Genomic DNA, 24,544 nt, shown 5'->3' with positions numbered 1-24,544 from the left:
AGGTAGCAGAAATTTGGAAACACTGAAGTTTTTTTTTCCCTTTTCCTGCCTTTCTTCACTGACTTATCAAACCACGGAAGCCACCGCCACTTTGCTCAATGGTGTGTGCTCACAAAAAACGTAGCTCGGCGTAGCTCACATATTTGAGACTTCAGCAACACGACTGCCAGAACGTTATCATCTTGTCTACATTTCCTAGGGTTGGGCGTTCACTAGCCTTTAAAGAAAAGCATCCCCACGGTGACCAGTCTGCCTAGCAACAGGCTGCCTGAACTGTTGGCAGGGGAACGTAATCTCACCTGGAAAGAATATTTGCAGCTGTATCCTGACTGCCGAATACGCACCGTCTCCAGCATACCTGTGTACCGCAGTTGCCTCAGCACCAGGTTGTCGTTGAATCTCAGGGGAAGCTGAAAAAGCCAAAGACACAAAGGCCAGACAGTTGGAGACGTATATATTCATTTATAATTTGCCTCCAGCGTAGTGGTTAGCAGCACGTGGGTTCTAATGTGGAGAACAGGGTTTGATTCCCTCCTCCTCCACCTGAGTGGCAGAGGCTTATCTGGTGAACCAGATGTGTTTCCCCACTCCTACATTCCTGCTGGGTGACCTTGGGCTAGTCACAGTTCTCTCAGGGCTCTCTCAGTCCCACCTGCCTCACAAGGTGTCTGCTGTGAGGAGAGGAAGGGGAAGGAGCCTGTAAGCCACCTTGAGTCTCCTTACAGGAGAGAAAGGTGGGGTATAAATCCAAACTCTTCTTCTCCCCCTCTTACGTAGGCTTTTACCTTATCGGCGTTGGAGCGAATGCACTTGACAAAATAGGGTTCTGCTTGGCCAAGGGTCTCCATCAGTTTGGTAAGCGATGCCTAAAGCAGAAAGGAAAACACAGAATCGACTTCTTCAGCAATTTATTTGGGGGCCAGGGGGGTGCGCATTGGCACATTGTGCCAAACTTTCCCATCCTAAAAAGCATGTAAGGCCCAGTTTAAAAACTACGTTCGGCCAAAGGCTCTTCTGAGAAACCTCTGCCCCACATTTCTTCCAAACTGACATGGGAAGATGATTCTCTCACTCTTTTGGCAACCAGATCCACCACCACGACGGAGTGGCCACAGAAAACATTCTAACCCGGGCCAAGGCAGTTGTGAGCATTCTTAAAAGGGGAACAGAAAGCAGGCCTTGAGCTGCGAAGGTCCGTCTTCTCCCTCCCTTGGTTGCCCCGGACACTCAGCCTTCCCTACCGCACTTTTTTCTGAAATGAAACTTCTCAAACGTAGCAACAGCAAGTGACCTGGAACTGCGCACTGATGCTTGGGGGCTTCTTCTTCTTGTGAAGGTGAAGAAGGGACTTGGTGATGCGATCGTGCAGCGTCAGGTTCGTCAAGTGCTTGAGGGATTTCACTTCCAGTAAGTGCTGGGGAAACAAGAGAAGAAGAGGCGACTCTGTTTATACAAAATCTGGAGAACCAGCAAGGAACGTAAATCCACAGAAGGAATTCACTTTTTAGAGCGCCATGGCAACGGCAAGCATGGACTGTGAACATCGCTCTAAAGGAACCGTGTTCTTCTCTCCTGAGCTCCTGCGCCAAACATATAGCAATGAAGTCTTAAGGCAACAGATAGCTTATTTCTATCGTGTAGCACGCCAAGGCAGGGAATGTAGAGAAACTGAGGCAACAGCATTAAAGGCACAACTTCCTTAATAAAAGCAATCATCATTTAACTACGGTGTATCTTATGAGACAAACTTGTTGCTTCCTTGAGTTTCTAGATCAGTAGGGCCAGCTTTCCAGATGTTCAGGAAACTACAATTCCCATCAAAGTTTGTCAGCGTGGCCACAATTCTCGGCCATGCTGGTAGGGGCTGATGGGAATTGTAGTTCCTGAACATCTGGAGAGCCGCAGGTTCCCTACCCCTGCTCTAGATGGACAAGGAACCTCTCTTGCATTTTCTCCCCTTAAAAAGTGTTGATATCCTGTATGAAGCAGTCCAACATCGTGTAAAGAAGCCGCGCTTTGGGTCCGAATACTTGAATTCTCTCACCTTAGGAAGGTTTGGTTTGGCTTTGAAGTTCTTGTTTCGCCTAAAGGAAATAAAACGACAGGAAGGTCCATATTGAAGCAGCAGGGGAAATACACTTTTCGTTCTACAAACTTCCCAAGACGCAACCGCTCTCTGATGACAAGTGAGGATATTTATGGAAAGGGAAAGCCTGCGGAGCTGGATACTTTGCAGAGAACTAGCCAAGTGCTATTAGATACTGGAAGAAAATCAGGCCGTGGGATGATATAAAGCAAAGCGTTTTTAAGTTTTTTTTAAATGGGACAATCTCGGCATGGGGCTTAATTGACTGGAAACCAAGGACTAACACAGAACATACATTTTGGGTTGAAGGTGGTTTCACCACTGCCTCTCACAATCCTGGTGTCTATGTTTCTATCTTTGTTGTTTGTGGGAGTCATAGGCCCCTTCCGCACATACAAAATAGTGCGTTTTCAAACCACTTTCACAACTATTTTCCAGTGCGTTTTGCCATTCCGCACAGCTTCAAAGAGCACTGAAAGCAGTTTGAAAGTGCACTATTCTGCATGTGCGGAAGGAATGCAAAAACAGAAGTTTGGGCAGGGGGACTGTTTTAGCAGGATAGTGAAGTTTGGGGAGGGTTTTTAAATGAGGGTTTTAATGTTGGATGCTGATAAATTTGTATTGAACGATGTATTTTAAATGGGTTTTAGTGCTATGGCTAATGGAGCCTACATTGTTTATTTTATAACTTGTATTTTGTCTGTGTGCTCCATCTGTTGTTGCTGCATTGATGTTGTGCACCGCCCAGAGCCCTTCGGGGAAGGGGCGGTATATAAAGTTAATTATACATAAATACATAAATACAAATAAATAGAGCGAGTGTCTTCAGGCTTAAAGGAAGACGGTGTGTTTTCCTGTGGCTACTGCATCTCCTTTAAGCTTCAAGGCATAGGTGTCAAACTCGCGGCCCTCCAGATATCATGGACTACAGTTCCCACCATCCCCTGCCAGCATCATGATGGGAACTGTAGTCCATGACATCTGAAGGGCCGCGAGTTTGACACCTGTGCTTTAAGGCTTCCATAACTGACATGCCGTAGGCAGCTGTGTATGGATTCAGAAGACATTTCCTGGTATGCGTACGATGCAAGAGCATGTAAGTGAAATGCATCAGAGACGCTGAACTGGCAAAGTGCGGTCAGTTTCACAGGCCTTCAGTCAAACCACGCAACTCAGGCACAGACTTTTTAAAAAGCCGACCTAAGGCTATATACTTGTGCTGAGTTAAGCAGTTTAACTAGATGCCAAATGCTTTTGCTGGGGTCTGTAAAAGGGCTGTGGGCACAATAAGGGGGAATCTAATGGATGCTATAATTTTACAGGGTCTAAAAAAAACACAGTACTATGCAACACAAGGAATGCTTTTAGTTTAACCACTACATTATGTTTGCAGTAAAAGCTTTGCCGTTGCTTATTGGGATCATCTAGCTCAACTCCCATGGTGGGGTGGTGGGGTGGGGGGTGGTGGAGAAGAGCTGAGAGCTCCAGAACAGCTCCTAGAACAGCTCCTAGGGAAGAGAAGTGAGGGAAGAGAGAGAATGAGGGACGGCATGAAAGGGAGGGGAGGGAGGGGGCCCAGCATCTGGATATGACCCACCCACCCTAGCGGAGGGAGGGGGAAGGGAGGGAGGGGGAGGGAGGGGTGGAATGCAAGGGAAGAGAAGTGAGGGAAGGGAGAGAGTGAGGGTGGCATGCAAGGGAGGGGAGGCAGGGGGGCCAGCATCTGGATATGACCCACCCACCCTAGCGGAGGTAGAGGGAAGGGAGGGGTGGCATGCAAGGGAGGGGAGACAGGGGGCCCAGCATCTGGATATGACCCACCCACCCTAGCAGAGGGAGAGGGAAGGGAGGGTGGGGGACGGGTGGCATGCAAGGGAGGGGAGTGAGTTAGAGAACGACAGCTCAGTTAGCGAACTGAAAGCCCAGTTAGAGAACGGCAGCTCTCTGACATCATTCTCCAACTGCTCCGGATACATTGAACAGCCCTTTCTGCAGAGCCGCAGAGGTGTTACTGCCTCTACCTACACCAGTGGTTGTCAACCTTCCTAATGCCGCGACCCTTTAATAAAGTTCCTCACGTTGTGGTGATCCCCAACCATAAAATTATTTGTGCCCTGGTTCCTAAGACCATTGTAAATATGCGTTTTCCTATGGTCTTAGGGCGCTAACCCTTCGTGAAAGGGTTGGTCGCTCGACTTCAAAGGGTCGTCGCGACACAGTGTTTTCGAGCAATTCACTGACCCAGTACATTGATTAGTCGCAAGGGGTATGTGTGTGCCACCAATCTGCAATGATAAAAGAGTGACCTGTTCCGGCACAAGGCAGACTTCATCCCTTGGGAGGTCTTGACTGGAAAAGTCCCCGGGCATTCTAATCAGAAAACACTGACCCATCAGCATGGACTTCTACTGCCCTGGCCAGTGCCATATTTATTTTTTGCCTTTGCAGATCAATTTCCCCCAAGAGCAAAAGCAGACGTTGGCACTCACATGAGGATGCCGTGATATTAGAACCAATCTGGGAGCTTTACTACCTCTAGAATTTATGTTTCTCTCAGACAAACTAAAAATGTCTAAGCTATTGAACAGCCCTAATGTAGAGATTTCTGAAGCAGTTGCTACATTTTAAATCCATGTTCTACATGATATATAACAATGATCCTGTTATTGTACATGGAATGTATGGTACTTCTGGTTTGTTTGTTTGTTTGTTTATTTAACTTATATACCGCCCAACCCCCGAAGGGCTCTGGGCAGTGAACAACTTAACATTCAAATACAGATAAACATAAAATCAAATATAAGTTAATCTCTAAATAATATAAATTAAAATGCAGCAATTAATACATAACATAACAATGCCCGCAATATCCCTCTTAAACCCTCCCGAGAGGAGAAAAGAAAGGGTGGGTCCAACAGATGGTAATAGACCCTAATTCCATAAAAATGGAAGGGGGGGCACTTTCAGCGGCTGGACACTCCAAAAGCCCGGCGGAACAACTTTATGCCTAATAAAGGTGTTTGGATTGGATTGGGTCAGATCAATTTCCCCCAAGAGCAAAAGCAGACATTGGCACTCACATGAGGATGCCGTGGGCTCTCTCCAAGAGTTTGCTGTTGGTCGAATTCACAAATATGCCATCTTTGTCAAGCAAGGCGCTGTGGCTGGAGAGTCTACTCTGCCAGACCCCCATTCGGCTGTTCCAGCCGACTCCGTACACATCGCTGCAAGGTGGGGACAGAAGGCACGTGTTTCAGTTTCGGCACGGGGAACGGGAACGCAACGGGCTGGGAAGCGGTAAGAAGCGGAGCCCGGCAGAGGCCTCCCTTTGGACGCTCCGCTCACTGCGCGACCCGACTCACCGTTGGCTTTTTTCGTTGATGGTGTTCACTCCCTGCAGATCGGAAAGGGGCGTTCTCGGACGCTTCCGGGCAATACCTGCGGCAGCACATCAAGAAGAGTTTCAGAATTCGAGGCGGTGCGAAAACTGCTCAGTGCGGCAGATGAAAAAAAGGCCGAACTGCGACATGTGTTAAACATGGCACATGCTGGGAATATATATTTTTAAAAGGATTGGAAAGGATTGGAAAACCTGTGATAGAGAATGACATGATATACATTTTACTCATGCTCTTAACACTGGGAAGCTACATACTAATTCATCGGTTTGCCGTGGGAAACTCTGCAATCCGGCAGAGGAGACAGAAATATTCACACAGAGGTGCTCTTCTGTTCGCAAGGAAATGAAAAACGGGAAGAAAATGGAACCGTCAGTCGGGATGGTCTCGCGTTAAAAGCACCAGCCGTCAAGTCCAAACACAACAAGGAATTGATAAGAAGAAATACTGGATTGAAGAGTCCCTCAGCAACTCCCACTCAAGTAAGGGACTGCAGCTAAGTGGCAGAGCCTGATTTGTATACAGACGATCCCAGTTTGAATGCCGAGAATCTCCAGATAAAGAGGAGGGCTGGGAAGAACCTCAGAGAGCAGCTATCAGTTACTAGATGGAACGGCAGCCTACGCGACCCACACCTGGAGATGGTTCTCTTCTTATTGTGTGTCAACTGCTTATTCCTATCTTGCTAAAACAAACCTCCGCCAACCCAGATCACGGCAGCAGAGTGCTGCTGGAAATCCTTGCAAATCCTCTCGATTAGGGATGCAATCTCCCACTGCACTCTGGGAGTGGTGCCACGAAGAGCAGACTGTAGCTTTCATACTCCTGGCACCAACAAGGCCTCAAGGAGTGTGAAACCTTCCCTCTGTCCTGCGAGAGGGTGTGAAGGTATACACACAATAAGGGCAATGAAGGGCATTTTTGGAAGCTACTGCAGGCTTTTTAGGGAAAAGAAGAAGAGTTTGGATTTATACCCCACCTTTCTCTCTTGTAAAAAGACTCAAGGTGGTTTACAAGCTCCTTTCCCTTCTTCTTCCCACAACAGACACCTGATGAGGTAGGTGGGGCTGAGAGAGTTCGGAGAGAACTGTGACTAGCCCAAGGTCACGCAGCAGGAATGCAGGAGAGCGGAAACACATCTGGTTCACCAGATAAGCCTCCACCACTCAGGTGGGGAATCAAACCCAGTTCTCCAGATTAGAATCCACCTGCTCTTAACCACTACACCACGCTGGCAGCCCAATGACTGGTAAAATGAGTACCCAGCTTGCTGGGTGTAAAGTGTAGATGGCCAGGGAGGGCAATGGCAAACTACCCTGTAAACTTAGGCCTAGTAAACGGCATGATGTGATGTCACTGCATAGGCCAGTAATGATCCAGGCTTACACAGGGGACTACCTTTATTAGCTCGACAGTAGCTCGAAGGTCTTCCTTGCCTGGCACAAATTCTGAGTATTCTACATGTTGGGCCGTAAGCAGGTCAGCCCATCGTTTTGTTCTGCCTAAAGCCCCGCTGCACGGAGCTAGTTCCCCCAGCAAAAAGACAAACCAATTTAGATTCTGGTTGTGGCGGGTTTTCCAGGCTGTGTGGCCGGGGTCTGGTAGACTTCTCTCTGCGATACACCTCTGAAGGTGCCAGCCACAGATGCAGGCGAAACGTTAGGAACAAGATCCACCAGACCACGGCCACGCAGCCCGGAAAACCCACCACAGCCAGTTGAATCCGGCCGGGAAAGCCTTCGACAATATAATTAAGATTCTATTTATTCAAACAGATTATATGGGGTTGGATTCTAAACGTCCCCTCAGCACACTAGATCTTCCTGCTCTTCCCTCTCATGGTAGTTCACTGGTCTCCACGAAATGGCGGTCCTGGGGGGGATAGGACACCCTGAGGGATTGACCCGGGTGGTGGGGGTCTGTAGCTGGAAGAGGGAAATTGGCGTTAATGGCCAATTCAGTCTGGACCCAACCCACCCTCCTTATTTTGTGCAGAGTCACATTTTTATGTCACTAGATTTCACGAGCCCGTTAAAGAACTTCTGCCTCAGATTTGTGCTGTTCGTGAAGTCTAGCTTGTAACCTTCAAAAAAAGGCTTTGCTCTCTTAAAGACAGAAGGAAGCGCCAGTATCTTAAAACTGGTTTATAATCCAAAGGCCGCCATTATTCTGAGACTTCTTAGTCCCCTCACAGAATCCATAACATTCTTGGAGGGGGAAGGCATGACTGTTAAGAGTGGTATAAAACCGGTTCAAGCGTACCGGGCATAACTACACCAGATATTTCACAGATTTCTTTATTAAATACGAAAAAAATCAGCCACGGTTGTGGTGGGTTTTTTTGGGCTGTGTGGCCGTGGTCTGGTGGATCCTGTTCCTAACGTTTCGCCTGCATCTGTGGCTGGCATCTTCAGAGGTGTATCACAGCTAGGGAAGTCTGTTACACACTGTGTCCGGTCACCAGATTCACCAGAAGTGTGTAACACACTTCTCTCTGTGACACACCTCTGAAGTTGCCAGCCACAGATGCAGGCAAAACGTTAAGAATAAGATCCACCAGACTGCAGCCACACAGCCCGGAAAACCTACCACAGCCGGCTGAATCCGGCCGTGAAAGCCTCCGACAATACAAAAATCAGCAAAGATAGGTGGAGGTGGCACTTTACAGATTATAAAACATCCCTTCCCTGAGGAGCTTATAATAAAAAAATTGGACATGGAAGGGGAAAGAAGTGCAGACAAACAGGGTTGGGCCCTAAGAAAGAGGGAGAGCGGGCAACGCTGTAGAAGCTAGACTGCAGAACGAGGGACAGCAAGCGTGGAATCATTCAGGAGAACAGGAGAGGGGCAAAATGAAGGCACCCGTAGAAATGTGGCCCTTCTGTCTACTCGTCTGGCACAAACAGGCACAAGGCATCGCAGACGTCCAATCTGCAGCACAAAACGATCTGATCCCTTTCACAGCTCAACTCTGACAGAGAATTGCCCAAAAAAAGTCAAACACGGTTCTGGGTTCGTTCGAGCAGCGGCCGTTCAGCTCGCAGCCAAAGTGAGCCCGTCGCTGCAATCCTTAGCAAGTCTAAGGAAGAAACCGCGCGCTGACTAAGGAGAGCCCAGAGGCTGACCAGTCCTCCTGATCCTCCAGTAGAAAACCTTTTCAGTTGAAAGATGGAAGCTGATAATAAGCTCTGCCTTACAGTGGCCCCATCTGCTTTCTCAAAAGCTTGGCGGGCTTTCTGAAAAGGCTTGGCAGACAAGACCAGTAGATGCTATAGCACCCCATGGGCGCCACGTTGGATAGCTCTGGTTTAAAACATTAGCCGCGATAGCCAAATGAAACTCATGTCTCAACACCGCCTGTAGGGAACAAAGAATGGATGGCTGTTGCCTTCAAGTCCTGCACGTGCCCTTCCTGGAGAAGAAGAATAATTTGGATTTATATCCCCCTTTCTCTCCTGTAAGGAGACTCAAAGGGGCTCACAAACTCCTTTCCCTTCCCCCCCCCCACAACAAACACCCTGTGAGGTGGGTGGGGCTGAAAGAGCTCCAGCGACTAGCCCAAGGTCACCCAGCTGGCATGTGTTAGGGTGCACAAGCTAATCTGGTTCCCCAGATAAGCCTCCACAGCTCAAGCGGCAGAGCGGGGAATCAAACTCGGTTCTCCAGATTAGAGTGCACCTGCTCTTCACCACTACACCCCGCTTGGAGACACCGAGACTGATTGCTGCAGGACGCAGAAAGTTAAAGCAGATGGATCCAGTAAGGCCGTTCTTATGCACCCCCATCCAAAATCTACTCCAGAACAGGTAACTACAATGTTCTCTGCTAAACTGGTTCTGGTGGGTTTTCTGGGCTGTGTTGCTGTGGTCTGGTGGATCTTGTTCCTAACGTTTCGCCTGCATCTGTGGCTGGCATCTTCAGAGGTGTATCACAAAGGGAAGTCTGTTACACACTGTGTCCAGTCACCTGATTCACCAGAAGTGCATAACACACTTTTCTCTGTGATACACCTCTGAAGATGCCAGCCACAGATGCAGGCAAAACGTTAGGAACAAGATCCACCAGACCACGGCCACACAGCCCGGAAAACCCACCAGAACCAGTTGAATCCGGCTGTGAAAGCCTTCGACAACACATTCTCTGCTTAAATCTGCAATTATTATTCTTAAACACAATGCAGTCTTTTAACCATGTAACTCCTCTCTCAACACACTGTGGTCAGATTTCAAAACCAAAACCCTCCTTTGCCACTTACCATCTATACCCCCTTTAAAGACGAACCCCGAGCTTTGCGGGGGATGGCGTTCCCTAACATACTCAAAGTACGTACGACCAGAGCTATTTCATTGATTAAGATCAGCGGCAATGTAGCAACCCTTGCGGAACGAACATTAAGTTGGAAGTCTATGGAATCAGAAGTCTCAAACCTTCCAAACTATTAGAGCGTACTGGAAAGCTGGAAGGTTTGACTGCAAGGAGTCCGGCAAACTGGGGAATTACAGCTCTCGAGAACTCCTGCTTGAAGAACCCGCAATGCTGATGTGCCTCGTCGTTAAGGTGAAATGGTTACTGCGTATGCAGAAGCGGTTCCATGAGCAAGCGAGCATCCTTCGGTTAGGATTCAATCGTGTAGTCATGGCGCTGGAACACCATGCGCTACGTTTGAGGGCAGAGGGTGTTACGATTCATGCTGCCGGACCCCTTCTCTCACAAAGAGGGATCCGGCCGTAATTAGTAACGAAGTCAAATGGGGCCTGGTTGTCATGCAGAACTAGTTTATTATGTAACAAACAGAACTGAGCGGAAGGAAATGGAGACCAAGCGCATCTCTGCTATTCTCATCTGTGAGGCACATTCTTCAGAGGCCACGGCAGTTCTGACTGGTCTCGGAAAAGCTGAGAGAAACTTCTCCAAGGTAATTCCATTTTTTTTTAAAAAATCCACACAGAGGTGTATTATGAAGAATTCAAAAGGGGGGGAGGGGAGCTTGCTTCCAATTCCAAAAGATCCTAATTACAGCTGGAAGATTGAATGCACATTACAATATCCCTGCAGGTGCCTAACAGCGGCTGGCATTCAAAAACTTTTATCCTCCAGTTCGTGTGACACCGAGATCAATAACCAATAGGATAAAATACTGGCGATGTCTTCTTGATTATGGCAAGAGATTATCCGGGGCATCTGTTTCAAACCTCGAAGCCCATCCTTCCTGGGAATTCCCAGGAGGAAGGGACTTCATCTCTCCCATGCTGTGAGTTGCTACTGTTCAAAGATGGCTTCAGCGTCTGCACGAGAAGGTTCTGCGCAAGGCTGCCCCATCCTGGCTACCCAGGATGCTCCTGGTTTCCATTTCCTGCTGTGTGAGTGTCATGTCAGAGAGATGGTGGGATATGGCGCCTTACTGTACTTCTCCTCTTTGCATCTCTGCAGGATCTCTAAGCTCCTCTGGTGAACTGGGTGATGGAGAAAGCTAAAACTATCCACACTTTTCAAAACCACGTCATCATGCCCTTGGGAAGCAAAACAAAAACAAAAAACATGGAGAGAAGAGAAAGATTACATAAGCAGAGACCACGGAAGGAATCAAGAACAGTGCAGACAACTGCCCTATCGACACAGAATTCGTCAGGGGTCGCACGCTCTCTAGCTGCGGACAATAACGTTGGCGTTTTGAGACTTCCTAGGTAGCGCATATGAGACAGGGGATGGGTTAAACCTTTTATATTCAAGGACTGAGAGGCCAGCCTCCACATCTTGGAGAGCTGTTCTTTAGCCTGAAATATTTTACCTGGACCCTTATGCTGGATACCATTCAAGCAGCCTTGCAAAATTAATGTGCATTTTACAAAGCCTCACGATATATCCTGCAACTCCCCTTTGATGCTTCAAAACGGGACTGATTGTCTGACAAGAATACCGATTTATGAGGAGCTAAACGCAATCCATTGACAATGTCCTACCTTTCAAATGCGGTAAGAGACAATGCCCTCGATAAAATTTGGTTCTAACAGCGTGAGCTGGGATGGGCCATGATGCAAGAGCTGGTACAATGTACCAGTTCGGAGCATCCGAAACGTAAAACAGCAAACCAGAATAAGGTGGTAATGACTACAGTGTTTAAATCCAACGCCTATCATCCCTGTCTTCCGTAATTCCAATGATTAATTTCCTGGTAGTTCCGGGTGCGCATGAGTTGCAAAGGTCCGCACCAGGAGAGTCAACTAAAAATTCTCACAAGCTGTAAGGCAGGGGTCTGCAACCTCTCCAGATGTTCACGGACTACAACGGCTCTCCAGATGTTCATGGACTACAATTCCCATCAGCCCCCTGCCACCATGGCCAATTGGCAGGGGCTGATGGGAATTGTAGTCCATGAACATCTGAGAGCCGCAGGTTGCAGACCCCCTGCTGTAAGGGATCCAATCTTCAAAGTGAATCCGTGGACCTAGAATCCTACATTAGAAATCTGAATGTTCACAACGGGAATTCATCATGCAAACTAGGCTTATTTAGTCTGCAGAGTTTATCCTGGGAGGGTCCCCCGTCAAAAAATTACTTCCGAATGCTTTCGATGTATTATTAGTGCGGGGCGTGCAGTTCCTACCAGGATAATGTTATCGTGGAAGTTACAACCATATCGGCAGGTTCTTCCCCAGGACATTCAAGTCTCCTTCATGGTAATCGATGCCACAAAATATTTGGAAAGTTTAATTTTTGCCAAAAGACCAGGGTGAGGAAGAAAAAGAAGAGTTTGGATTTATATCCCCCCTTCCTCTCCTGCAGGAGACTCAAGGTGGCTTACAAGTTCCTCTCCTTTCCCCCGGCCTGGCCCCCCAACAATAAACACCCTGTGAGATGATTGGGGCTAAGAGAGCGCCAAAGAACTGTGACTAGCCCAAGGTTATCCAGCTGGCATGTGTTTGGAGTGCACAAGCTAATCCGGTTCACCAGATAAGCCTCCACAGCTCAAGTGGCAGAGCAGGGAATCACACCCAGTTCTCCAGATTAGAGTGCACCTGCTCTTAACCACTACATTACACCATACTGGCCTTGGAAGCCACCAGACAGAGCATGCAGCCATTTTGACAATGTGAGCCTGGTGGCCTTCGAGCCCCTCTACAAACAAAGGTTCAGGCTTAATGATGGACTGGAAAATTCTGGGTCAATGGCAGCCTAGAGGCCATCATGATCAGCCGCAACAATAACAGTCCCATTTGGCTGTTTGTTGTGTATTTATCTTGTGTGCTTGTTGGGGCAGTCTCTTTCTCTCAGAGAATCATGTTTTAATTTCCAGTTTTCAGGGGAGCTAATCTTGCAAATTCAAGCCTGCACTGTCAACAGCCAGCACACATGGTTACGTAACAGGGAACAGGAATTATTCTAGCAAAAATGCTGGAAAGCTAAATGCAACACACAACACACAAGACGTTCTATACCCAGGACAAGGTCTGGCACAGCAAGCAGAAAAAATGAGTTGCTTAATAACCCAGTTCTGAGCCAAATGTTCAGAAGAAGAAGATGAGTTTTGGATTTATACCCCACCTTTCTCTCCTGTAAGGAGACTCAAGGCTGCTTACAAGCTCCTTTCCCTTCCTCTCCCCACAACAGACACCTTGTGAGGTAGGTGAGGCTGAGAGAAGTCTGAGAGAACTGTGACTGGCCCAAGGTCACCCAGCAGGAATGTAGGAGTGCTGAAACACATCTGGTTCACCAGATAAGCCTCTGCCACTCAGGTGGAGGAGCGGGGAATCAAAACCCGGTTCCCCAGATTAGAATCCGCCTGCTCTTCACCACACCACCACATTGGCTCTCAAAACAGAGTATGCCTCCAATATGCACCTGTAACACCACCAAAAAAAGAATTATGAACCAGCATTGGATGGCCCGAGCTAGCCCCATCTCATCAGCTCTTGGAAGCTAAGAAGAGTTAGCTCTAGTTAGTACTTGGATGGAAGACCATTGAGGTAGTCCAGGGTTGCTACGCAGAGGTAGCAATGGCAAACCACCCCTGAACATCTCTTCCCTTGAAAGCTCTAAAGGGGTCACTATTGAGTCAGTTGCAACCTGACGGCATTAAGAACATAAGAAAGAGCCTGTTGGATCAGACCAGAGTCCATCTAGTCCAGCACTCTGCTACTTGCAGTGGCCCACCAGGTGCCTTTGGGAGCTCACAGGCAGGAGGTGAAAGCAATGGCCTTCTGCTGCTGCTGCTGCTGCTGCTCCCGAGCACCTGGTCTGCTAAGGCATTTGCAACCTCAGATCAAGGAGGAGCAAGATTGGGAGCCATAGATCGACTTCTTCTCCCTAAATCTGTCCAAGCCCTTTTTAAAGCTATCCAGGTTAGTGGCCATCACCACCTCCTGTGGCTGCATATTCCAAACATCAATCATGCGTTGTGTGAAGGAATGTTTCCTTTCATTAGTCCTAATTCTTCCCCCCAGCATTTCCAATGGAGCATCACCACTGGTGTATTATATCGTGCTGGTGTTTTTGGAACCAACATCTAGACTTCTGAAGCTGACAAGATCTGGCAACTGAAAGTATTTTTTAAAAAATCACGGAGTTTGCGTCCTTCCTGCACTGACATTCTTCTTTCAGTCTTCCCAATTTCTACATGAGAAGGTCTGATTAGAGTTTGGATACAGATGGCTGATCCTCCCTCACGAAAATCTGAAATGGGGGGGGGGGGGGTGTCTACATTCTCCCTGAATATCACCTGCCAATGTAGCTGAAAAAGCTATTTTAATCGTCTACTGAGTCAGACGAAAAACGGCACCGCCAAAAAAAGGAAAAAAGGGACAGTTGCATCTCGTTGACTTTAGATGTAAATTACATAACAGGAACAAAAAAACTCCGGGGACGATACTGCAAATGAAAACTAACTTCAAGCCAAAGCCGTTTACAAAGAGCACAGAGATCATTTTTGCTGTTCGGTCAACACACAAAAATCACAAACAAAAAATAAAAGTGACACACACCCAATTCGGCAAAGGCATGAGATACTTCTCACTCGGACACGAGTGTTAACTCAGGGTTTGTTTGTTTTTGAAAGATGGAATTCTAAAAGAAAAGGTCCACAGCGCTTGGTGATAAGGCCATCGAGCGGTCCCAGGCAAACTGACAGATGAACTACCAAACACATCACCTTTGTGAAGACAACTAAATGACAAGTAGCGCGTTGAAGGGGCCAGTGTTGCTAAGCATCCATCTGCGATATCCAGCGCACCAGAAAATCAAGCTACATCAGGTACAAACCGCTAATATGTCAGAAAGCTTCCACAGCAACACCCATCAAGCCTTTCGACAGGCTCTCCATTACAGCAAGGATAAAAGACAAGGGACCAAGAGCACCGCCGTTCCCTCCCAGGAGTCATCACCAACAAGATTCCAGTGAGATGCTCAAAACACTTTCTCTTAGCAGGACACAGGAAGCAGCTCCCATCCACCAAAGGCACTAACCCTAACCCTAACCCTGTGGACACGTTTAATAATGCACATTATAAACAAGGGCACTCTTTTCAGCGGAGAAGGGGCGGAGGTAAGAAAGGAAACAGTGGGTGTCCTTTGAAGAAGAAGAGTTGGAATTATATCCCCCCTTTCTCTCCTGCAGGAGACTCAAAGGGGCTAACAAACTCCTTTCCCTTCCCCCCTCACAACAAACGCCCTGTGAGATGGGTGGGGCTGAGAGAGCTCCGAAGAACTGTGACTAGCCCAAGGTCACCCAGCTGGCGTGGGTGGGAGTGCACAGGCTAATCTGAATTCCCCAGATAAGCCTCCACAGCTCAAGGGGCAGAGCGGGGAATCAAACCCGGTTCCTCCAGATTAACCTGCTCTTAACCACTACGCCACTGCTGCTCCACTTTGCAATTTACGGCCACCTGCTAGCAGATTAAGAACATAAGAACAAGCCAGCTGGATCAGACCAGAGTCCATCTAGTCCAGCTCTCTGCTACTCGCAGTGGCCCACCAAGTGCCTTTGGGAGCTCACATGCAGGATGTGAAAGCAATGACCTTCTGCGGCTGTTGCTCCCGAGCACCTGGTCTGTTGCACATTCCTGTTGCACATTGCAGCTTGTCAATATCATACATGCTATTTTGTGGGGGGGGGGGGGGCAGAGACAGAGGTGGGATCCAACCAGTTCTCACCACTTCTCTAGAAGTGGTTACTAATTTTTTCTGAATGCCGAGAAGGGGTTACTAAAGCAACCTCCCTGCCCAATAGGGACTGGAGGTGCGTGTGTGCGCCGCTGCCACTGTTTGAATCCCACCGCCATCGGAACCTGTTATTAAAATTTTTAGATCCCACCACTGGGCAGAGATGATAGTTGGCTATTGAAAGTAAGCATCTTTAAGGCTACGTCTGTTCACAGAATTAGGTAGTATGTACCTAGCAGGATTGAATGTAAAATATCTGTTTCTTCTATTATATGCATTATAGACAAAAGTGGGGTTTAAGTAAGGAATGCATCCCAAGCACGTATGTATCATGACAAGCGAAGAAGAAGAAGAAGAAGAAGAAGAAGAAGAAGAAGAAGAAGAAGAAGAAGAAGAAGAAGAAGAAGAAGAAGAAGAAGAGGAGGAGGAGGAGGAGGAGGAAGAAGAGGAGGAGGAGGAGGAAGAAGAAGAAGAAGAAGAGGAGGAGGAGGAGGAGGAGGAGGAGGAGGAGGAGGAGGAGTTTGGCTTTATATCCCCCCTTTCTCTCCTGCAGGAGACTCAAAGGGGCTCACAATCTCCTTGCCCTTGCTCTCTCACAACAAACACCCTGTGAGGTGGATGGGGCTGAGAGAGATCCGAAAAGCTGTGACTAGCCCAAGGTCACCCAGCTGGCATGTGTGGGAGTGTACAGGCTAATCTGAATTCCCCAGATAAGCCTCCACAGCTCAGGTGGCCCAAGCTGGGAATCAAACCCGGTTCCTCCAGATTAGATACACAAGCTCTTAACCTCCTACGCCACGTCAGGGTGGCGACCTGGATAAGCACTGGGAAGTGCCTGCCTCTTGTGGCATCCTACCAAACATACAGCAAAACAGTCAACCGTCTGCACATATCTGTGGATGCATATTTTTTCCCCAGCTCAGAAGCAATATTTGTGAAGCAGCCTGCTGCCGGGTAGCAAACAGACATGTTAAGCACCTGGGCCACAAGACGTCCATTTCTGGCGTCTGTGGTTTCCTGCGCAAGCCAAGCCCTGAGCCCACGAATAACGAAACTGGCCAACTCAGGCAACATCAGTTCAGTTTTGCGCTCCGACGCAGAGTTTGCTACCCCATGCAGCATCCGTTGGCTAGTGCACTCGCAAAACTGCGCCGTCCAGCACGCCCTGAACAACTTGCGATGAAGAGCCAGAGAGCTTTTTCAAGAATCTCTTCATATAAATGTTCATAGCTGGAACTGTTCTATGTAACCGTATCCTGTGTGGACCTCTCCAAAGAATATTTATTGCACGTTCCTTTTAGACAAGTTGTCTAGCTCTTTAAAGAGGGTGGCGGACCTCCCTCTCGTGACGACGATCTACCTTACTGCTTTTCATTCTTTGAAATAAGGCAAGACACGGAATATATGTGTTGTTTTTTTTCTGAATCAATAAAACAAATGCTGCAAAAGTGAAAACAAACCCCACACAATGCTGCGTGCTTCTCGGGAGACACCAGGCCTATTAATGTATGGTGCTATTGCCTGTTCTGCCTGGATGAGAGAACAGACTTATGAAAATACAATACAATACAAAAGGCAATAAAGGGATTTATTTGACAAAGTCTGAAGTCTAGGTTACTAACCAGTGGAACTTCCAACTTGCTCTCCCCAGCCAGGAGGCACTCATGGAAAAGCATCTTGATTAAATGAAGAAGAGGAGCTTGGATTTATATCCCACCCTTCTCTCCTGTAAGGAGACGCAAGGTGGCTTACAAGCTCCTTTCTCTTCCTCTCCCCACAACAGACACCTCGGGAGGTAGGTGGAGCTGAGAGAGCTCTGAGAAGCTGTGACTAGCCCAAGGTCAACCACCTTTCTGTCCTATAAGGAGACCCAAGGTGGCTTACAAGCTCCTTTCTCTTCCTCTCCCCACAAAAGACACCCCGGGAGATAGGTGGGGCTGTGAGAGTTCTGAGAGAACTGTGACTAGTCCCAGGTCACCCAGCAGGAATGTAGGAGTGTGGAAACACATCTGGTTCACCAGATAAGCCTCTCCACTCGGAGGAGTGAACCAAACCTGGTCCTCCAGATAAGAATCCACCTGCTCTTAACCGCTACACCACGCTGGCTCTCAACACATGGGAAGTCCCATTGGAGCACGGTGGAAGACTGCATCTGCAGTTTTGGATCTCCAGACCCTTAGCCTCGACACCCACACTAGACAAACAGTGTTGTGTAGTGGTTAGAGGCCCCGACGTTGATGGCCAGACTAGTCCAATCTTGTCAGCTTTCAAGTTGGCGGCCCGGTTAGTATTTGGAAGGGAGACCACCAAGGAAGCCCAGGGCAGCTATGCAGAGGCAGGCAATGGCAAACCACCTCTGAAAATCCTACAGAGCTGCTATAAGGTGGCTGCAATTGAATGGCAACTTCCCACATCACCACCAGTGAGTAGTTACAGCACAGGTGCCTTTCCCTTCCTCTCAAAGAACAGTTTAGGAACATTTTAACGGCACTATAGAACAACGTCTGGGGTCTCAATAAGGCCCTGCTACCCAACAGGGGTCTGCGTGGCAATCCCTTTTGGGAAACCAGCTCATACAAATGTAGTCTTTTAGCTGCTCGTACTGCAGCAAACCTGAGCATCAGTGAGCCATTTGCATGAAGGCTGCCAGATCCTTCCAGAGGTCTGATATTGATGTACCCCTTTAGCACACCATTCAAAAATAGCACAGCAATTAAAAGCAGTAGCAAGCAGCCTGCTCTTAACCACAACACCGCAAGGAGTGATCCGAGGGCTCTTTCCCAAGGCCTCCACTCCATTCAGTTCAGAGGATCCACACTCCTACAGAACTGTACAACACTGCAGATTGGCTCACTTGTTCTTAGGAATTCTCCCACTACTGAAATGTTTTGAAAGCCGTGCCCGGCAAGCCCTTCAGTATGCAAAGACGCACTAAGAAGAAGAAGAGTCTGGATTTATGTCCCTTCTTTCTCTCCTGAGACTCAAGGCGGCCTCCAAGCTCCTTTCCCTTCCTCTCCCCACCACAAAAACCTTGAGAGGTAGGTGGAGTTGAAAGAGTTCTGAAGAACTGGGACTAGCCCAAGGTCACCCAGCCAGTCACGCGGAGCAGCGGGGAAACAAATCCAGTTCGGAGAGAAGAGTCCGCCATGCATGTAGATGAGTGGGGCATCAAATCCAAGTCTCCAAATTAAGAGTCTACCACTCTTAACCACTACACCACGCTGTCTCACGCAAGGAGCTCGTTTAACTTCCAAAGCCATATTCAGCTTGAAGGCGAGCCATAGCTGACTTCCCCTGAAGTGAATCGCTGCTCATCTATCAATCCTTCCTAGGGTTGAAAATGCTCTGTGCTATCCAGACTTTGCTAAAGAAAACAATAATCCAGCTAAAAACCTGAAGAATTCCGGTCATGCATATTTGGAGGGTTTTTTTAAAAAAAGAACACAAACGCAAAACTCATAAACTTCCTCCTTCCTCCAAATTGCCAAACAGGAGGTTTTTTTTCTCGTTAAAGTCAGCGTATCGCATCCCCCATCTTTAATGCGCCACTAGCTGTTGAGAACTCTTAAACGGCTTTTATATGCGTTGAGTGTTTCTTACAAATGGAACAATTGAAATTAGAGGCTTCGAAACGCACAGCGTGCACATGCCTCTCAGAGATTCAAGAGGAAGCATGAAATCATATATCAAATCATATATATTATATATGAGAGTTATAGTAACAGGCGCCTACCAGTTTTCTTCTCCATGTACTTCCTTCCAGCCTCCCTGAATGCCACCACGGCTCTGAAAAAAGCTCGGAGGACTGCCCAGCGGAACACGGCCACGGGGTCGATCCCGATCATGCCACAGATAAAGGCGCTCTTGCTGCTCCTAAGTAGAGTGACAATGTCTGGCCGCATGTGATCCGTGTTCTTCTCCCGAAAATCCTACAGAATGGGGAAGAGGGGAGAAGGATTTAGCATGGGAGCAGGGGTTCCCCATTACTGGGTCCCCTCCTTTTATTGGGGCTTGGAGACTTTCTGAAGCACAAGAGTGGTGGTCTGGGGATGGGTCATTGGCAGTGGTGGGATTCAGCCGGTTCGCACCACTTCCGCAGAACCGGTTGATAAAAGGGTGCTTGTAAACAATCCGTTGTTAAATTATTTGAATCCCCATCACCAGAACCGGTTGTTAAATTATTTGAATCCCACCACTGGTTGTTGGGATGATGATGATGATGATGATGATGATGATGATGATGATGATGATGATGATGATGATGATGATGATGATGATGATGATGATCATCATCATCATCATCATCATCATCATCATCATCATTATATTGATACAAAAACAGTTATACACAGCAAACAAGATCAATATGCTGGATGTTGTATTACATCACACGTCGGACACTTCCCAAGCATCTAGGACTGTGTGATGTATCCACGAATAATGCGTGCAGAGCCGAGTAGGGTGGCCTTTTGCAGCTGACATATGGTGATTTTGTCACGCCAATTATTTTGCGTCAGCCCTCGAGGTCTTTAGGGCACTGCACCCAGTGTGTCGTATCACCACTGGGACCACCTTTACTGGTTTGTGCCAGAGTCTTGTGTAGTTCAATCCTTAAACTTTTTTGTGTATCGTGTAAGTTTTTCCAGTTGCTTCTCATCAATTCTGCTGTCACCAGGAATTGCAACATCGACTATCCACACTTTCTTATTCTTATTATTATTTCGATTTGATAAACCGCCCTACACCCGGAGGGCTCTGGGCGGTGTACAACAACAAACAACAATAAAACAAATCAAATAGCTCCAGTTAAAAATAATACAAAACCTTAAAGCTATAGCAGCAGTAACCTTCAATAAATAATTAATAATAGGTATCACCTTGGCAGTGGTACCTGAGGAGACAAGCTCACAACAGGAGCCCCGTTGGTGCTCACAACGTTGCCATGTAAGAATCACAAAGCTGCCATATATTTTAAGACAGTGTGCGTGCATGTTCATATCTATTCTTCCTGTGTGCTCCACACAGAGCAACTATGTGCTTGTCCTATGGCAGGCTAGGCGCGGTACTATAGAACTAGGCCAGTGATGGCGAACCTTTTCGAGACTGAGTACCCAAATTGCAACCCAAAACCCACTCTATCGCAAAGTGCCAACACAGCAGTTTAACCTGAATACTGAGATTTTAGTTTAGAAAAAACAGTTGGCTCCGATGTGTGCGTTACTTGGGAGTAAGCATGGTGGTAGTTGGTGGCTTTGTTTTGAAGAAACCGTGCAACTCTTCCAACAGGTAAATCACGACCCTAGGAGGGTTTACTCAGAAGCAAGAACCATTGCCAGCAACCGAGCTTACTTCCAGTGCTGATCGCGGCTTTAGTTCTTCACATTAGTAATCAGTGGGTTTCACAGTGCTTAACAGGGTTACCTACACTGCTTCCCCCAAAACTAGGTCTTAGGTTTAATGCTAATAATCGAGCACAGTGGCCCAGGCCAGCCTAGATGTGTGTGGGTGGGTGGGGGCGACTCTGTTTGCGTGTGCCCACAGAGAGGGCTCTGAGTGCCACCTCTGGCACCCGTGCCATAGGTTCGCCACCACTGAACTAGGCGGTACTATAGAACATTTTAATTTAGAAGTTAAGGCACAACCTCATGACTATACACACACGATAAAGCACTGCTAAAATCAATGCAACAAATGCAGCCGTCCCCAGCTGGTTGTTTTAATTAAGAGAATAAGAAATAACAATGGCAGTCAGTGATGCAGTTAAAATGTGTGTTTGGAACCCAGCCCAGGCAAAGAGGAACAACCTTGCATGGTAAAGCAGAGGCTCCAAATGTATGTCCTGCAAGTGATAAACATATCCTGAGAAACACACCTTACTGAATAATCAGGGAGTCTACGGGTATTATCCTGAGTTTTCTGAAAGCTACGCCAAAAACCTTTTTGATTAAATCGGGAGGGAACGAATAACAAACAGACCTTCACACCATATTTAACTTTCCCAGCGTAGTGTTTTATGATGAAGGCAGGTTCCATCACAGCAGGAAATTCGATGTAAGGGTTCCCTTCGTGCTGACGCTTGAACTTGTCTAGCAGCGTTTGATTTGTCGCTTGCGGAAAACTGAACAGAGGCGAAAAGAAATAAAAAACCTGTGAAATAGCTGCTTTGTCTCTAATAATCTTGATCGGGTATTAATTGTCAAGAAAAAGTGTAGCGCTGTCATTCCTGTGAAAATGTATTGTCGAAGGCTTTCACGTCGATAGGTGCTGTAGAGCCAAGGGTTCTAGCAGTATTTTCGGGATTTAAAGCTGCAGATCTTCAGAGGATCCTCTGAAGATGCCAGCCACAGACGCAGGCGAAACGTCAGGAGAGAATGCTGCTAGAACACGGCCATACAGCCCGGAAACCACACAGCACCCATTCCTGTGAAACTTTTAATGACAGGTGGATATTTAGGTCCGGAGCCTGCTAATTAGGGGGGGAAAAAGGGAGTCGCAACAACACACTAAGCAAAATTCATAGTACAGCCGTCTTTGAGGCTACACTTGATTCTTCTTATCTGTACTCATGCACAAGCATCTAAGGGCTGTTTGGCAGCAGGGGAAAGAAAACAGTGTCCCAGTGGGGTGGCCTGATCAATGTACTCACAAGTGAACACGTCCGCAACGTGTTTCAAACAATAAAGAACATGTTGTTCAGTTAAAATATTTATATTCTGCTTCTCCGTTAAATTAGCTAGCGAAACAGTTTGATAACCTTCTATAATTTAAAGCAATAAAACATTAACATGAACGTTAGTTAAAAACCCAGCTGAAATAGAGGAGGTGTCGTCAAAAAAAAAATAACAATTTAAAAGATTAATTGAAAAGATGTGAAGACAACGTCGAAAGCCAGTACAGAAAGCAGATTGGCAAGAGAGGAGATGGGTCTATCTAGCACTGAGAGTTCAGCTTCTGATATTTGGCTGTGGGGAGTTCTGGAGTCAAGGGGCCAACAGCAGAGGAGGCCCCATCCCTGGAGACCACCTTAGTTTACAAGGCAGAAGACCTATCACAGCGTCTATGGAGGATCCTGGTGGGATCATCTGGAAACCAGCTGTTCTTTTCACTGGTACTGTTTTACCTACCTGGAGGATATTACCAGGCAAGCAAAAATATAATGTGACAAGCAGAATAAAGAGTGAGTCATTTTATCTTCAGAAGGAGAGCAGACTGGTAGCACTTTAAAGACCAGCACAGTCTATTTCAGCGCAACCAACAGAGTTCGCTTCCTCAGGTGTGTTTTGTTAGTCTTTAAGGTGCTATTAAGAACCTAAGAACATAAGAACAAGCCAGCTGGATCAGACCAGAGTCCATCTAGTCCAGCTCTCTGCTACTCGCAGTGGCCTACCAGGTGCCTTTGGGAGCTCACATGCAGGATGTGAAAGCAATGGCCTTCTGCGGCTGTTGCTCCCGATCACCTGGTCTGTTAAGGCATTTGCAATCTCAGATCAAAGAGGATCAAGATTGGAGCCATAAATCGACTTCTCCTCCATAAATCTGTCCAAGCCCCTTTTAAAGCTCTCCAGGTTAGTGGCCATCACCACCTCCTGTGGCAGCATATTCCAAACACCAATCACACGTGTGAAGAAGTGTTTCCTTTTATTAGTCCTAATTCTTCCCCCCCCCAGCATTTTCAATGAATGCCCCCTGGTTCTAGTATTGTGAGAAAGAGAGAAAAATTCTGTCAACATTTTCTGCCCCATGCATAATTTTATAGACTTCAACGTTATCCCCCTTCAGACGTCTCCTCTCCAAACTAAAGAGTCCCAAACGCTGCAGCCTCTCCTCATAGGGAAGGTGCTCCAGTCCCTCAATCATCCTTGTTGCCCTTCTCTGTACTTTTTCTATCTCCTCAATATCCTTTTTGAGATGCGGCGACCAGAACTGGACACAGTACTCCAAGTGCGGTCGAACCACTGCTTTATATAAAGGCATGACAATCTTTGCAGTTTTATTATCAATTCCTTTCCTAATGATCCCCAGCATAGAGTTTGCCTTTTTCACAGCTGCCATGCATTGAGTTGACATTCCCATGGAACTATCAACTAAGATGCCTAAATCCCTTTCCTGGTCTGTGACTGACCCTTGTAGCTTGTATGTGAAGCTTGTATTAGAGTCCTATGTAAATGTGCTACCTCTCTAGAATGCTATCTTCAAGTATCACTACAGCGATTCCCTACTGCATAGGTGTCAAACCCGCGGCCCTCCAGATGTTATGGACTACCGTTCCCATCATCCCCTGCCAGGATGATGCTGGCAGGGGACGTTGGGAACTGTAGTCCATAACATCTGGAGGTCCGCGAGTTTGACACCTCTGCCATACTGTATTTGATTGCTCACAATAATGACAGTACCCTAGTAAACTGAAAACTGATCCCTCTCAGGTGGGAGGGGGGGGAGGCAGTGTACTCACTTGCTTTCCTCGTCCAGCAAATGGAGCAACCCGGTGGGCTTTTTGCTGATGAGATTGATGCAGCCAGAGTTATCTATGTAGTCAATGTTATGCCAGCTGATGCCTTCGAGTCTGTACTCCTCCTGGTTGGAGGGAACAGATGACAGGCGTTAAGGTGAGAAACCACGTGACTTTTTAGCAGCGTTCATATGGAAAGCGAAGCAAACTGTCAATCATCATCACTTGCAGACATTCCTTTTCAACCGAGATCTATTCATGATCTGGCTTTTGAATCTTTCCAATTGCAACAAAATTGGACACACATAGGGTTTCCTTACGTTCTCCCTTCCCCAGATGCACATTGGAGTTCTTTCTGTGCAGGACAAATTTCCCATGTGAAGTAGCCCTTGCTGAACCTGTGAGAAGTCCCTTGCAACTCAGATTATATTCACAATTACCCACTGATTAAAAAGT

At 47.3% G+C, this 24,544-nt stretch overlaps 1 protein-coding gene across 5 annotated transcripts in view; it reads right to left on the bottom strand.

The window, feature by feature from the left end:
• The window catches only part of MYO9A (myosin IXA), a 122,391-nt gene that overhangs the window by 7,811 nt on the left and 90,036 nt on the right, over positions 1-24,544 (bottom strand). For 4 of the 5 annotated variants that reach the window (XM_048481780.1, XM_048481783.1, XM_048481784.1 and 1 more), the window contains 10 exons: positions 24,092-24,213; positions 21,616-21,757; positions 19,373-19,568; positions 10,887-10,994; positions 5,449-5,524; positions 5,167-5,310; positions 2,045-2,084; positions 1,292-1,414; positions 786-866; positions 300-410 (listed from right to left, as the gene is read on the bottom strand). In XM_048481780.1, coding sequence (XP_048337737.1) covers positions 300-410; positions 786-866; positions 1,292-1,414; positions 2,045-2,084; positions 5,167-5,310; positions 5,449-5,524; positions 10,887-10,994; positions 19,373-19,568; positions 21,616-21,757; positions 24,092-24,213 — 1,143 coding nt within the window. The remainder of the gene's footprint in view (positions 1-299; positions 411-785; positions 867-1,291; positions 1,415-2,044; positions 2,085-5,166; positions 5,311-5,448; positions 5,525-10,886; positions 10,995-19,372; positions 19,569-21,615; positions 21,758-24,091; positions 24,214-24,544) is intronic. The other variant, XM_048481785.1, reaches the window with a different exon arrangement.

Source organism: Sphaerodactylus townsendi, linkage group LG17 (genome assembly GCF_021028975.2).
Source record: "Sphaerodactylus townsendi isolate TG3544 linkage group LG17, MPM_Stown_v2.3, whole genome shotgun sequence".
In the NCBI taxonomy this organism is placed as follows: domain Eukaryota; kingdom Metazoa; phylum Chordata; class Lepidosauria; order Squamata; family Sphaerodactylidae; genus Sphaerodactylus; species Sphaerodactylus townsendi.
The sequence above is the reverse complement of the archived record's forward strand: the minus strand, read 5'-3'. Positions and strand labels throughout refer to the sequence as shown.